This window comes from Pelodiscus sinensis, chromosome 32 (assembly GCF_052426305.1).
Source record: "Pelodiscus sinensis isolate ZL-2025 chromosome 32, ASM5242630v1, whole genome shotgun sequence".
NCBI classification, from domain to species: Eukaryota; Metazoa; Chordata; order Testudines; family Trionychidae; genus Pelodiscus; species Pelodiscus sinensis.
The window spans coordinates 8,507,007-8,519,720 of NC_143083.1; the positions used below are offsets into that span (position 1 = coordinate 8,507,007).

Consider the following 12,714-nt stretch of genomic DNA (forward strand, 5'->3'; position numbering starts at 1 on the left):
AGATGGGGAGCACGGGCCTGTCTCTGCTCATCTCGCTGCGCAATTGGGGCAGCGAGTCTGAGAAGGCGGCCCTTCATCCCTCAGTCTGACCCTCTGTTCAAGGGAGCAGCGGGTTAATTAACCTGAGAGCGCGAGCCACAGCTCCTGGGTAAGTGCGAAGCATCATCTGCCTGAGCTTTGAAGCACCTCCTGCCCATGGCTATTCACCCGTTGTTCCCCTTCGCTTCTGCCTTGCCTGCCTGTGCTGTAATCGCGTTCTCGCTGCTCCCGGAAGTCCTGTTGGGTAAGAGGCTGAGCAGCACTGGTGGGGGAGGGTGGTGTGATGAAGGAAGTTGCACACATCTACACTTCTCGGAGTGAAGGCGCTGGCTGCCTCCTAGCGCAGTGAGAAGAGGACTGGAGTTGCTTGCTTTCTCCTAGCCGCCGGAGACCCAGGTACGTGAGAGTCCATCGAGAACAAAGCCCTTGTGCACTGCCAGGATAGTTCCTTTCCCCTCTTTAATCCGAACAGCTTCCTCACTCTTGAAAGAGCAACGGATTGCAGAACACTTTGGATTGGTCCTGCCTTGGGCAGGGGCTCTGGACTTGATGACCTGCTGAGGTCTCTTCCAGCTCTGATTCTATGACAGATCCGAGCCCGTCAGGCCCTTATTCCCAGCCTGCTGCATCCTTTCCTTTTCCTCCTGACTCTTTAGACTGTGTGGTAGGAAACCAGCAATGTCCAACCTGCCTCGTAAGCTCTCTAGCGCTCAGAGCCCAAGGCAGTTTGTCATATTGTGCGCTAAGTGGACTTAATGCTTCTGCAGCATTTTTTTTTTAAAGTCCTTCTGCAGCGTTTCCAAATCTCTCCGCTGTTGTGATCATCCAAGTTCACTCCTTGAATTTGTAAGATTCTTCCATGCCATGAAGAGGGGCTCGCGTGTGCTCTCTCTCTCTCTCTCTGTCTCTCTCTACAAGAGGGATTGAGAACTTGCAGTAGCTGGGAGATTGACCGTCTCCAATCTGTTACTAGAGCCTATTGGGCTCTATGGACAAATTAGGTAGCGTTCCCACCGTATTCCTCTCAGCGGCCCCTCACCTCATCCCTACCTCTGTGATGCTGAGGCCAGGTTGTGCCTCTCTTCCTGTATCTCATGAGGTGTGGCTGGCGTGTTCAAATGAATTGCACCTGGAAGCACGTGGTACTCGTGGACCGAGTGTGGATAATATTCCACGAGAACAGAACTGCTCTCCAGAGCTGGTTGGGAAAGGAATTATTTCCTTATGGGAAAAATAGGAAAGTCATTTTCTCCCTGTTTTTTCTTTCTTTGTTTAAAATGTTCTGCTCTGAGGGGCCAGAATGTTGGTTTTTAAAATCACACTTTTTTGTTCCAGTGTTGGGGTTTGAAAAGTATCTACTGGGGAGGAGTTCACAAAAAATTCAGCTTAATCCAAAAGCCACTTTCTGCCCACCCCCCATGGAAAACTTTCTAGCATCTCCCTTGATTACTGCACCGTGTTTTATTAGTCTCAAGTGATGGGCAGCCATGAGGGTCCCTAGAGATTGAGACAAGCTGCGTGAGATAATGAAAGATCTCGAAAGATTACATCTTCCATCTTGACTCTAATGCTTAGTGGCCCGACGGCGATGGGTCTTTGAAAGCCATTAGACAATGCTACGTTAATGGGAGGGTGTGTGTGTGTTCAGGGGCTAGAAACTGTCTGTCTGTCTTCTTTCAGGGGCTAAAAACTTTGTGCCCTTTGCTTACTCTTTCATGACTGAGCTATGTTGGAACAATATTGCCACATTCTGAAGAGCTGTGTTGCTGTGACGCACAACCCCCGGCGCTGCATTATTTACAACACTGCAGTAGTTTAAGGGGGAAAGAAAAGGGCCCTCAGTGTGGTGTCTGGAAGACAGATGCCTAGGGGCAGAGCTCTTGTTGCATCGTTGGGGAAAATTATAAAGTATCAAATGCACCAGAAAATTCTCCCAAAGGGAGTTCGCCGAAACCTACCTGCCAGCTTCTAACGTTCAGCGAGCCCCCTCCCACCCACGGCACAGCTATGTTTAGCCCTCACATTTGTTCTCCATTAACACAGTGGCATTACAGTGCCTTACAGTTCCTTCCCCCTAACTGGTAACCCTTCCACTCTTTCTAGGCTGTTAGGCTGGCAGCCTTTGTCCGATAGACTCACTGTTTTGTAGAAATTCTGCCGCAGCCCCAGATCTAACCTACGAACTCGATGGCTGATGTGGCTGCTGCAGCTGTCCTAGCCAGACACGTGGCCTCACACACCTGTTGCAGCCTTCGCTTGCTTCAGGGTGTAGGCTCCTTCAGGCCGAGGGGCTGGACTGGCCAGCACATGCAGTCGTTTGCCCAGTGCCACACGTGTATCCTCATTCTGAGCTGGTGCCATCTTACACTGGCTTGGCCTTGGGGTAAAGGATGCACAGAGGGAAATGGAGAATCGAACCCACTTCCCAAAGGGCGTGCTATGGAGTCGTGTGTGTTGTTTCCGCCCACCAACAGCAACACTTACATAGATCAAGGGGCAGAACCAATTCAGGGAGGGCAGCTTGCTGGAGTGACAGATCCAGGGTGTCCCTGACCAGCCCAGCCCTATATGCTCTGGGAGGAAGTGGGAGAGGAAATCCTGTTCCTGTGAAGCTGACACAGGAGTAATGGGCTCTTGGGGGGTGTCGGTACTAAAGATGCATCACATGGGGTAGGGGGAGAGGTGGGAGAGCTGGATTTTAGCTCTGTCACGGGCTTCCCAGTGTGAGACGTGCCTCAGTTTCCTCTCTCTGAAATGGGCCTCACTGATATTGCAACAAAGCCAGGAGGCCTCCAGCTAGGGAACAGGCTTGGAGCTGTAGGCAGGATGGTCTTCCAGATCCTTTGCCTGCTTAAGTAATTGGAGGGAGGGGACTGTTCGATCTGCCTCCCCTTAACCCTAGGCATTAGCCACCACCTTCCTGCTCTCCTCCTGAGCTCCTGTGGGAAGGGCCCTGAGCTTAGAACCCAAGGAGCAGTGCCTCACACACAGCTCTGCGATCGCCCACGCCTTGCGATAAACCTTGATGCAAAGTAACAGCCTTCTCTCTTCCTCCCCCGGTTTCTCTGACCTTATCCATCACACATGCGATTTCTGCCTCCCGTCATGCTGCTCACAAACAGCTCTACTTATCAGCACTGCGGGAGGATGTGTGAGAGTCTGCGGCAGCCACAGCCCAGGGAGAGAAGGGAGGGGCTGAATGCTGAGAGAAGACGCCTGCAATATTTTCAGTCATTTTCAAATGGGTCTTGAGGTTGGGCTGGACTGTGGCTTACTGGCCAACAGGAAAACCAGCTTCCTAGAGAAACAAGAACATAATGGCCGTACTGGGTCAGACCAAAGGTCCATCTAGCCCAGGAGCCTGTCTGCCGACAGTGGCCAGCACCAGGTGCCCCAGAGAGGGTGGATCGAAGATAATGATCAAGCGATTTGTTTCCTGACATCCCTCTCCAGCCTCTGACAAATAGAGGCCAAGGACACCATTTTATCCCCTGGCTAATAGCCTTTTATGGACCTAACCTCTACGAAATTATCTAGCTTCTCTTTGAACTCTATTATAGTCCTAGCCTTCACAGCCTCCTCTGGCAAGGAGTTCCACAGGTTGACTACACGGTGTGTGAAGAAGAACTTTCTTTTATTAGTTTTAAACCTGCTACCCATTAATTTCATTTGGTGTCCTCTAGTTCTTCTATTTAGGGAACTCATAAATAACTTTTCTTTATCTGCCCTCGCCACTCCACTCATGATTTTATAGATCTCTATCATATCCCCCCTCAGTCGCCTCTTTTCTAAACTGAAAAGTCCCAGTCGCTTTAACCTCTCCTCATATGGGACCCGTTCCAAACCCCTAATCATTTTAGTTGCCCTTTTCTGAACCCTTTCCAAGGCCAAAATATCTTTTTTGAGGTGAGGAGACCACATCTGTACACAGTATTCAAGATGTGGGCGTACCATAGTTTTATACAGGGGCAGTAAGATATTCTGGGTCTTATTTTCTATCCCTTTCTTAATAATTCCTAGCATACTATTTGCTTTTTTGACCACCGCTGCACACTGTGTGGAAGTTTTCAGAGAACTGTCCACGATAACTCCAAGATCTCTTTTCTGATTTGTCATAGCCAAATTAGCCCCCATCATACTGTACGTATAGTTGGGGTTATTTTTCCCGATGTGCATTACTTTACACTTATCCACATTAAATTTCATTTGCCATTTTGTTGCCCAATCACTCAGTTTGGTGAGATCTTCTTGGAGTCCCTCACAGTCTGCTTCTGTCTTGACTATCCTAAACAGTTTGGTATCATCTGCAAACTTTACTACCTCACTGCTTACCCCTTTCTCCAGATCATTTATGAATAAGTTGAAAAGGATTGGTCCCAGGACTGACCCTTGGGGTACACCACTAGTTACCCCTCTCCAATCTGAAAATTTACCATTTATTCCTACCCTTTGTTTTCTGTCTTTTAACCAGTTCTCAATCCAAGAAAGGACCTTCCCTCTTATCCCATGGCCATGTAATTTATATAAGAGCCTTTGGTGAGGGACCTTGTCAAAGGCTTTCTGAAAATCCAAGTATACTATATCTACTGGATCCCTCTTGTCTGCATGTTTGTTAATCCCTTCAAAGAACTCCAAGGCTATGTCTAGACCGGCATGATTTTCCGGAAATGCTTTTAACAGAAAAGTTTTCCGTTAAAAGCATTTTCGGAAAAGAGCGTCTAGATTGGCACGGATGCTTTTCTGCAAAAGCACTTTTTGCAGAAAAGCGTCCGTGGCCAATCTAGACACGCTTTTCTGCAAAAAAGCCCCGATCGCCATTTTCATGATCGGGGCTTTTTTGCAGAAAACAAATCTGAGCTGTCTACACTGGCCCTTCTGTGCAAAAGGGACTTTTGCCCAAACGGGTGCAGCATAGTATTTCCGCAAGAAGCACTGATTTCTTACAGTAGGAAGTCAGTGCTTTTGCGGAAATTCAAGCGGCCAGTGTAGACAGCTGGCAAGCTTTTCCAGAAAAGCGGCTGATTTTCCGGAAAAACTGGCCAGTCTAGACACAGTCCAATAGATTAGTAAGACAGGATTTCCCTTTACAGAAACCGCGTTAACTTTTGTCCAACAAATTTATGTTCTTCTACATGCTTCACAATTTTATTCTCTACTATTGTTTCGACTAATTTGCCCGGTACTGAAGTTACTTACGGGTCTGTAATTGCCAGGATCGCCTCTAGAGCCCTTTTTAAATATTGGTGTCATAGACATTTGTCCATGATGCGTCTAGACTCTTGCTCATGAGGAGGCTTGGAAAGGTACATTAATAAATGTCGGTAATTGTAGATTTCATCCCAGACACACACTGATCCAAAACCATCCCACAGATGATGATGGAGATGGACAAAGCTTGTTCGTGTCTCAGCACAGAAAGCTCTTGACTTTGGGTATCATTTCACAGGTCTTGTTGCCACTGGGTGTTTGAACAGTTCTAAGAACATAGCTGCCATGCGGGTCAGATTATCCTGTCTTCTAGCAGTGGCCAGTGCTTTGTGGCCCAGAAAGGACGAGTAGAACAAGCAATAAGTGATCCAACACCTGGTGCCCATTCCTAGCGTCTTGCGAACGGAGGTGGGCGCATGTCATCCCTGCCCATGCTGGCTAATAGCCATTGAGGGACCAGCCTCCATGAACTTGTCTGGCTCTTTTTATGAAGCGTTCACTTGTGGAAGCTTAAGTTATCGGTTGAGGGAAACAAAGCGAGTGGTACGAGCTGAGTTGTGACCTCTGCAGTTTGCAGCATCAGGCCCTGGGAGGCCAGTACTGAACCCCCAACCTCTTTGTAACCAACAGAGCTGCCAGTGCAGGCTGTGGGGCAGGGACTGTGCCCCTAGAAGCTGCTGCAGCGGAACGGGAGTGCCTCTCCCCCGAGCTTGGATCCCAGCGGACAAACAGGCTTGGCTGCTCAAGCTAAGTGAGTGGGAGTTCGGCTGCTCGCCCTGGGAAGCCTGCCCCTCCTCCATGCAGTGTAGACATACCCTTCGAGTTTGGCCAAAGGAGCTGGTCCTAGAGGGGAACCAAGGTCAAGGCTTCTGTGACACCTCCCAGCAGCCTGGGCAAGAAGTGAGAGTGCTAGTTGGGCAGCTGACCCGAAGGAGGCAGCCCCAAGATCAAAGAACTGTTGGTAAGAAGGGGTGCAGAGGAGAGCCAAGGCACTGGCGTAGCGATGTGTGTTAAAGATGAGGCAGAAATGAGGAGTGATGGGATGCATGAAACAGTCGGGGCTGAAATCCCTTGGGGAAAGCAAGCTACTCGAGGTTCCTCTGCACTGGTGGCTCCAGGATCTGCATTGGACATGGCAGTGAAATCAAGACCGCCGGGAATTGTGTGTTTCTGGGCGATTTTAACTTCCCAGACAAGTGCTAGCAGGGCCCATGTTTACCTGGGTGTGATCGCTGACCTTCACCAAGTAGGCCCTGAGCCAACAGCAGGAGAAGCCTTTTCCAGCCTGGTCTTGGTGAGCAGTGAGGACCTCCGAGAAGAACTGGTTGTAGGGGACCGCCTCGGTTGCTGCTGAAACTAAATGGAAGGATCCACCAAGCTGGACCTGCAAGTAGGCTCCTTGATTTCCAAAGGGCTAACTTGAGCAAATGAAGGGGGTTAGGGCAGTGGATCGGACTGAGCAGCTCCAGGATCTGAGACCCACTAAATGGAACTCGGGAAGATCCAGCGCGGCAGCATCGATTTTCCACGTAGTGAAGAAAACAACACGGCTGCTGTCTATGGGGGCAGTAAGGAAAGAGCTGGGAGAGGCAGAACCTCCTAGAGTGGGGAAAGAGGGTCTCTGTTTCCTACCTACTCCCAGCCCCTCAAGGGGCCTTGCCCCTGCTCCCCAGTGACTGCTCCCACCCATCTGGCTCCCACTGTTGCCTCTGCATCCCGCCCCCCAGCTGTGCCCAAGCTTACATGGGGGCAGAGCCCCCTGAACAGTCCCATTGCTGCTTTGCTTCCCGCTCTCTTCCGACTGCTGCCACTGCCCTGGGCTGCAGCTGTGGCAGCAGCGACCCTGCCTGGCCGGCACCTCGCTTTGGCAGCCGCGTTTCCTGTTGATCTCGGGCAGTGGCGAGGTGCCCATCGCTGGGCAGCCCTGGCGCTACGGTGTCCGCACAAACCGGGCTAGCCCCGGGGAGAGCTACCGGGCAGTGCGGCGTTGCCAGAGTGGATCAGGCGGTCCTGTCTCCCAGCTCCGATGATGGTCAGTGAGCGCCGGCCCCACGCTGCACCCTGGAGAAAGCCAAAGTGCAAATGCAGCTCCGGGCCCAGGGAGCCTGGAGTGCAAAGGGCACGTGGACAGGGCCGGCTGCCCCCACGCTCTGCTGTGATGCAGGGCGGCGACGCCGTGCTGGAGAGCCAGAGCTCCAGCCTGCTGCACCGCGCTGTCTAACCCTGGGTTGAATACGGGGCAGGCAGGGGCCCAGGTGTAATCAGTAACCTTGCAGCTGGTGCAGGGGTGAGGGAAAGGGCTCAGCTCTTGGCCCTGAGCTTGGATTCCCGTCTGCCCGCCAGACCTCAGCAGGACCGGCCGACCTGGGGGAGGGCTTGGTTATGGGTTTGCTGAGACGGCACGCAAGGGGATCCTGGGCAACGGCTCCATCGCTGGGGTGTAACCAGCTAGGAGCTGGACCGAGAGCCCCCACTGCCTCCTGGGAGCCACTCGGTGGCTGTTCCAGCGCCAGCACTTTTCAGCCTGGCCTGGAGAGGAGCTGCCGGGCAGAGGGGGCTTTTAAATGAGTTTCCTGGGATTCGGTTGCCAGGATCGCGGGAAGGGGAGGGACGTCCTGGCCCATGTTACACCGGGGACTGAAGGCAACTTGCTGCTGCGGAGCCAGGAGCCAGGAAGAGCAGCCGGGATTAAACTCTAACGGGCGCGTTTTAACCCACCAGCCTGGGAGCGATGCAGCCACCGCTGCTGCTGGTGAGGGCCCTGGCGGTCCTGCTGGGCGTGGTTGGGGCACTGGATCCGGCCCTGGAGGAAATCTGGAGGGGCTGGAAGAGCTTCCATGGGAAGGAGTATCCCGACGTAAGTCCCGCAGCCCCGGTGGCTCCGACCACAGGGAACAGCTCCAGCTGGCAGTCTGGAGGTTGGGGGGAGGGAATTAGCCAGCAGGGCCCCCTTGCAATCCCATGCACCCAGCCTCAGCTGCCTGAGAGCAGCAGCCGCCGCCGGGCCATGGGGCGAGGCCGGGGCGCAGCCAGGCTGCCTGTGAGTCGGCTTGGCCAAGAGGCTCTGGGTCTGGCTGCCGATTGCCCCTGTGGGAGTGTGTGTGTGTGGGGGGGGGGGTTTTCTTCTTTCCTTCCTTGCTGGGTGGTGGGTTGAGCCTCAACAGGTGCAGGACTGTGGTCCCCTCCCCTCTCCCCCGGCTCCTGGAGGGATTTGTGCCCCTCGGGGGGATCCAGCTTCTTTGGCTAGATTTTGCCACAGCTGCTCCCAGCTGGAAATAGGGAGACTTGGGGGTTAATGGAGACGGGGGAAGGGGGAGTTTTCAGGGGTGCCCTGTTTCGCCAGGCCTGGGATAGGAGGGGACGTCAGCCCCTGGAAGCAGCGGTGGAGAATTGGTGAGGGCTGGCAGGGGGGGAAAAGCCCCACGTTCCCCAGCACCTCACACCATACGCTTGAGGTGACGGGGTCGCTGCTATCCCCTAACCTCACTGCTCTGCCCTCCCCGCCCCCGGTCAGGCTGGTACCAAGAACAGCTCCCATCGCGGCCCACCCCGCTGGGCGTCGGCTTCCAGGGAGCTGGGGCCGTGGCCACGCGTAACCACGCTGTCGCTCTGTCCCCGGGCAGGAGGCGGAAGCTTTCCGCAGGGCCGTCTGGGAGAAGAACCTGCGGCGGATTGAGCACCACAACCTGGAGGAGGCTCTGGGCAAACACGGCTACCGCCTGGAAATGAACCACTTCGGGGACCTGGTAACCTGCCCCCGGTGCAGAGCCTGGGGCTGGGCTGTAGGGCAAGGCACCCGCAGGGCCGAACCCGAATCTTCCTCCCCTGCTTCGTGCGGCTCCTTGCTGGGCCTGGCACATGCTACGTCGCAGCCTCCCTCCTTCCCAGGATGCCCACTTGTGACCCTGCTCCTCTGGCCCCATCCCCCTCCATACCCACTGCTGCCCCCACTGGCTCCAGAGCCCCACGGTTTTATAACTTGCCCTCCTTCTGCACCTGCCTCTTCATCCCCCTCCTGGCTGCTGTCGGTGCAAGAGCCGCCTCCTGTGCAGCTCCTTGCTCATGGGCCTGGCTCCTTTCTGAGCACCATTGACTGTCCCCTCTGTTTGTCCTCCCAGGGGTCGGGTACCAGGGGCAGGCCTGGTTTGCAATGGGTCCGGGACCTACCCCTGCTGCAGTTCTGCATTTAAAGTGTCTTAGGAGCCGGGTGGGCAGGCAGCCCGGCTCAGTTCTGGCTCATGCTGGGTCGGGGAGCTCAAACCACCCCCCAGACAGGGGCTGCCGCCACCCCACCCTGCTGCCTCTTTCTCCGAGGCAGCAGCACAGGGCAAGAGGCAGCCGGTCCGCAGGGGGAGCTGTTTTTTCAACTGACTCCCCTCACAGATGCAGGTCTCCTGTCGGCCAGTGGTTCTCCGTGACACTGGCTAGGCGTTCTGTCACCCGCTTTCCGGATTGAAGTTTTCCTTGCTCCCTGCAGACGGACGAAGAGTTTAACCAGCAGCTGAACGGTTTCCTTGCCGACGCCCCCGAGCGACACGGCGGGAAGGCGGCTCTTTTCCACGAGTCGGCTGCTCGGGAGACTCCCAAGGAGGTGGACTGGCGTGCCAAAGGTTACGTCACGCCTGTGAAAAACCAGGTGGGCGGAGCAGAGAGCACCCTGATGGAGACCTAACCCCTCCTCCCAGCCTCCAGCCATAGCAACCCCCTAGCCCTGAGCTCCTGGCCGTTGGCCCCTGAGGCTGGGACACGACAACCCTCAGGCAGGCCTGGCCACTGTCAGGACGGCACCGCTGCCTGCGGCTTGCAGCTGCCCCTCTGGAAAACGAGCTCAGCCCAGGGCCCTAGCGCCCAGCCAGGTCGACGGGGCAGGGATGTAACAGTGTAACCGTCGATTAACCGAGAAGTAAAAGTTTATAGGCTAATGCTATAGACTCCATGTATTTCTCTCCCCTTCCCCCCCACCAGTACGTTTTTTAGCAGGCTGGCCCCCTCCTAGCTGCTGTCGGTGCAAGAGCCTCCTCCTATGCAGCTCCCTGCACGTGGGCCTGTCTCCCCTCTGAGCACCATTGACTGTCCCCTCTGTCTGTCCTCTCAGGGGTTGGGTACCAGGGGCAGGCCTGGCTCAGCCCCGGTTTGCAATGAATCCCGGACCTACTCCTGCTGCGGCTCTGCATTTGAAGTGTCTTAGGAGCCGGGCAGGCAGCCTGGCTCGATTCTGGCTCATGCTGGGTCCGGGAGCTCAAACCGCCCCCCAGACGGGCAGCAGGCAGCCAGTCCGCGAGGGGAGCTGGTTTTGAAACCGGCTCCCTTCACAGACCAGCTCCCGCCTGGCGCCCTGAGGCAGAGGCGGCAGCACGGAGTGGCGGGGGCCCCGTGGGTGTGAGGCCGGAGCGCGCTGGCTGCCAGCCCCGCCCCCAGGGCCTATAGACGAGTCGACTAACCAATAAGAATTCATGAGGTTACTCGACTGTTCAATTAACCGAGATTTAACATCCCTCCGACGGGGCGGTGGCAACTAACCTGCGTGGAGCTGGTAGGCCCTTGGCCTGCCCCAGTTTTCATGAAGCGCCCTGGAATGGGCCTTCGCCCCCCTGCTTCTGCCTGGGTGCAGGCAGCCCCAAGTGCCACGCCTGGTCGAGCAGCAACCCCCAGAGGGAGGCGAAGTGAGTCCCCCGCCCCCGCTCTGCCACACCAGAGCACCCCGGCTGCTCCCTGCGGGTGCTGCAGCTACTCCAGTGTCCCTGGTGCGAGGCCCCGACGATTCTCTAGCCCGCCCTCCCACGTAGCCTGGGGAACTCCCGGAGACTCCTGCACTTCATCTGGAGCAGGGGTTCTCTGCCGGCCGGCCAGTCAGCACACAGCACCTGCCCGTGGGACACCCTTAGGCCACACACTTTGGCTATGTCTACACAGCTTCCCTCTTCCGCAAAAGCCTATGCAAATGAAGCACAGATTCGCATATTACTGCACTTCATTTGCATAATTAATTAGGAGCCGCTTTTGCATAAAAAGGTGCCATCTACACAGAGCCTTTTTGCGCAAAAAGCCTCTCCTGCGCGTGAGCCGTTCTTTTGTAAAAAAGAGGAAGAACGGTTCTTGTGCAAGAGGGTTTTTGCACAAAAAGGGCTCCTAATTAATTATGCAAAATGACGTGTGGCAATATGCTAATTTGTGCTTCATTTGCATAGGCTTTTGCGGCAGAGGGACGCTGTGTAGACATAGCCATTGTGTGGCTATGGCCCAGGTCATGCAGCGAGCGGTAAACAGGTTCCAGCTGAGCGGTTCTCCACCTCTCCCCGCCTCCCTCCCCTGCAGGGCCACTGCGGGTCCTGCTGGGCTTTCAGCGCCACTGGAGCCCTGGAGGGCTTGGTCTTCAAGAAGATGGGCAAACTGGTGTCGCTGAGCGAGCAGAACCTCATGGACTGCTCCAGGAGGCTGGGGAACAGCGGCTGCCACGGGGGCTACATCACCCGGGCCTTCCAGTACGTGCGGGACAACGGGGGCATCAACTCGGAGCTCGTCTACCCCTACCTGGAGAAGGTAACATAGGCAAGCGCGGGCTGCGGGACTGGGCAGCTCCCAGGAGCAGTGCGGGAGCTCCCGTGTCGTCCTCTTTCTGTCCACGCAGGATGTATTCAGCTGCCATTACAACCCCCAGGACAAAGCCGCCAACTGCACCTCTTTCCTGCTGGTCCCTCAGGGCAACGAGACGGCTCTGGAGCAGGCGGTGGGCACCGTCGGCCCCGTCTCTGTTGCCGTGGATGCCAACAACTTCGCCTTCCACTTCTACAAGTCAGGTGCCAGAGGGCCTCGGGGGGCTGTGGCTAGAAAGCGTCGCTGCGATGATCGAGTTCAGTGCCTTCCAACCTGGTTTCGTTCGCAGACTCTGAACCTTTTGAAGAGAGGCCCCTTTGGAAATCGTAGGCCTAGTCTGCAGACCGCATGTTGGAAACCACTGACCTAATCTTCTGTCATAAGAACGGGTCGCACTGGGTCAGACCAAAGGTCCATCTAGCCTGTATCCTGTCTTCTGACAGCAGCCCATGCCAGATGGCCCAGAGGGTGTGAACAGACCTAGGGAATCAAGCGACCCCTCCCCTGTCATCCATTTCCAGCCTCTGACAGAGGCGAGGGACACCATTCCTATCCACCCTGGCTAATAGCCCTGGATGGATCTAACCTCTGTGAATGGATCTAGTTCCTGTTTGAACCCTGTTAAAGTCCTGACCTTCACAGCATCCCCTGGCAAGGAGTTCCACAGGTTGACTGTGCACTGTATGAAGAAAAACTTCCTTTTGTTTGTTTTAAGCCTGCTACCTATTAATTTCATTCGGTGACCCCTAGTTCTTATGCTATGGGAGAACACAGGCTGAATGAATTGCTAGCACGGCTCTTTTAAGAAACCTTGATTTTAAAAAAAACTGCCAGTGAGGGAGAATCCACTGTGACTCCTGATTAAAACTGTCC

The 12,714-nt window shown here is 55.0% G+C and overlaps 1 protein-coding gene across 1 annotated transcript in view; it reads left to right on the forward strand.

Moving 5' to 3' along the window:
• The window catches only part of LOC102463027 (procathepsin L-like), a 15,392-nt gene continuing 2,678 nt past the window's right edge, over positions 1 to 12,714 (forward strand). The window contains exons 1-6 of the mRNA XM_075903061.2: positions 1 to 435; positions 7,969 to 8,104; positions 8,871 to 8,993; positions 9,725 to 9,883; positions 11,563 to 11,787; positions 11,876 to 12,044. Coding sequence (XP_075759176.2) covers positions 7,979 to 8,104; positions 8,871 to 8,993; positions 9,725 to 9,883; positions 11,563 to 11,787; positions 11,876 to 12,044 — 802 coding nt within the window. The 5' untranslated portion in view covers positions 1 to 435; positions 7,969 to 7,978. The remainder of the gene's footprint in view (positions 436 to 7,968; positions 8,105 to 8,870; positions 8,994 to 9,724; positions 9,884 to 11,562; positions 11,788 to 11,875; positions 12,045 to 12,714) is intronic.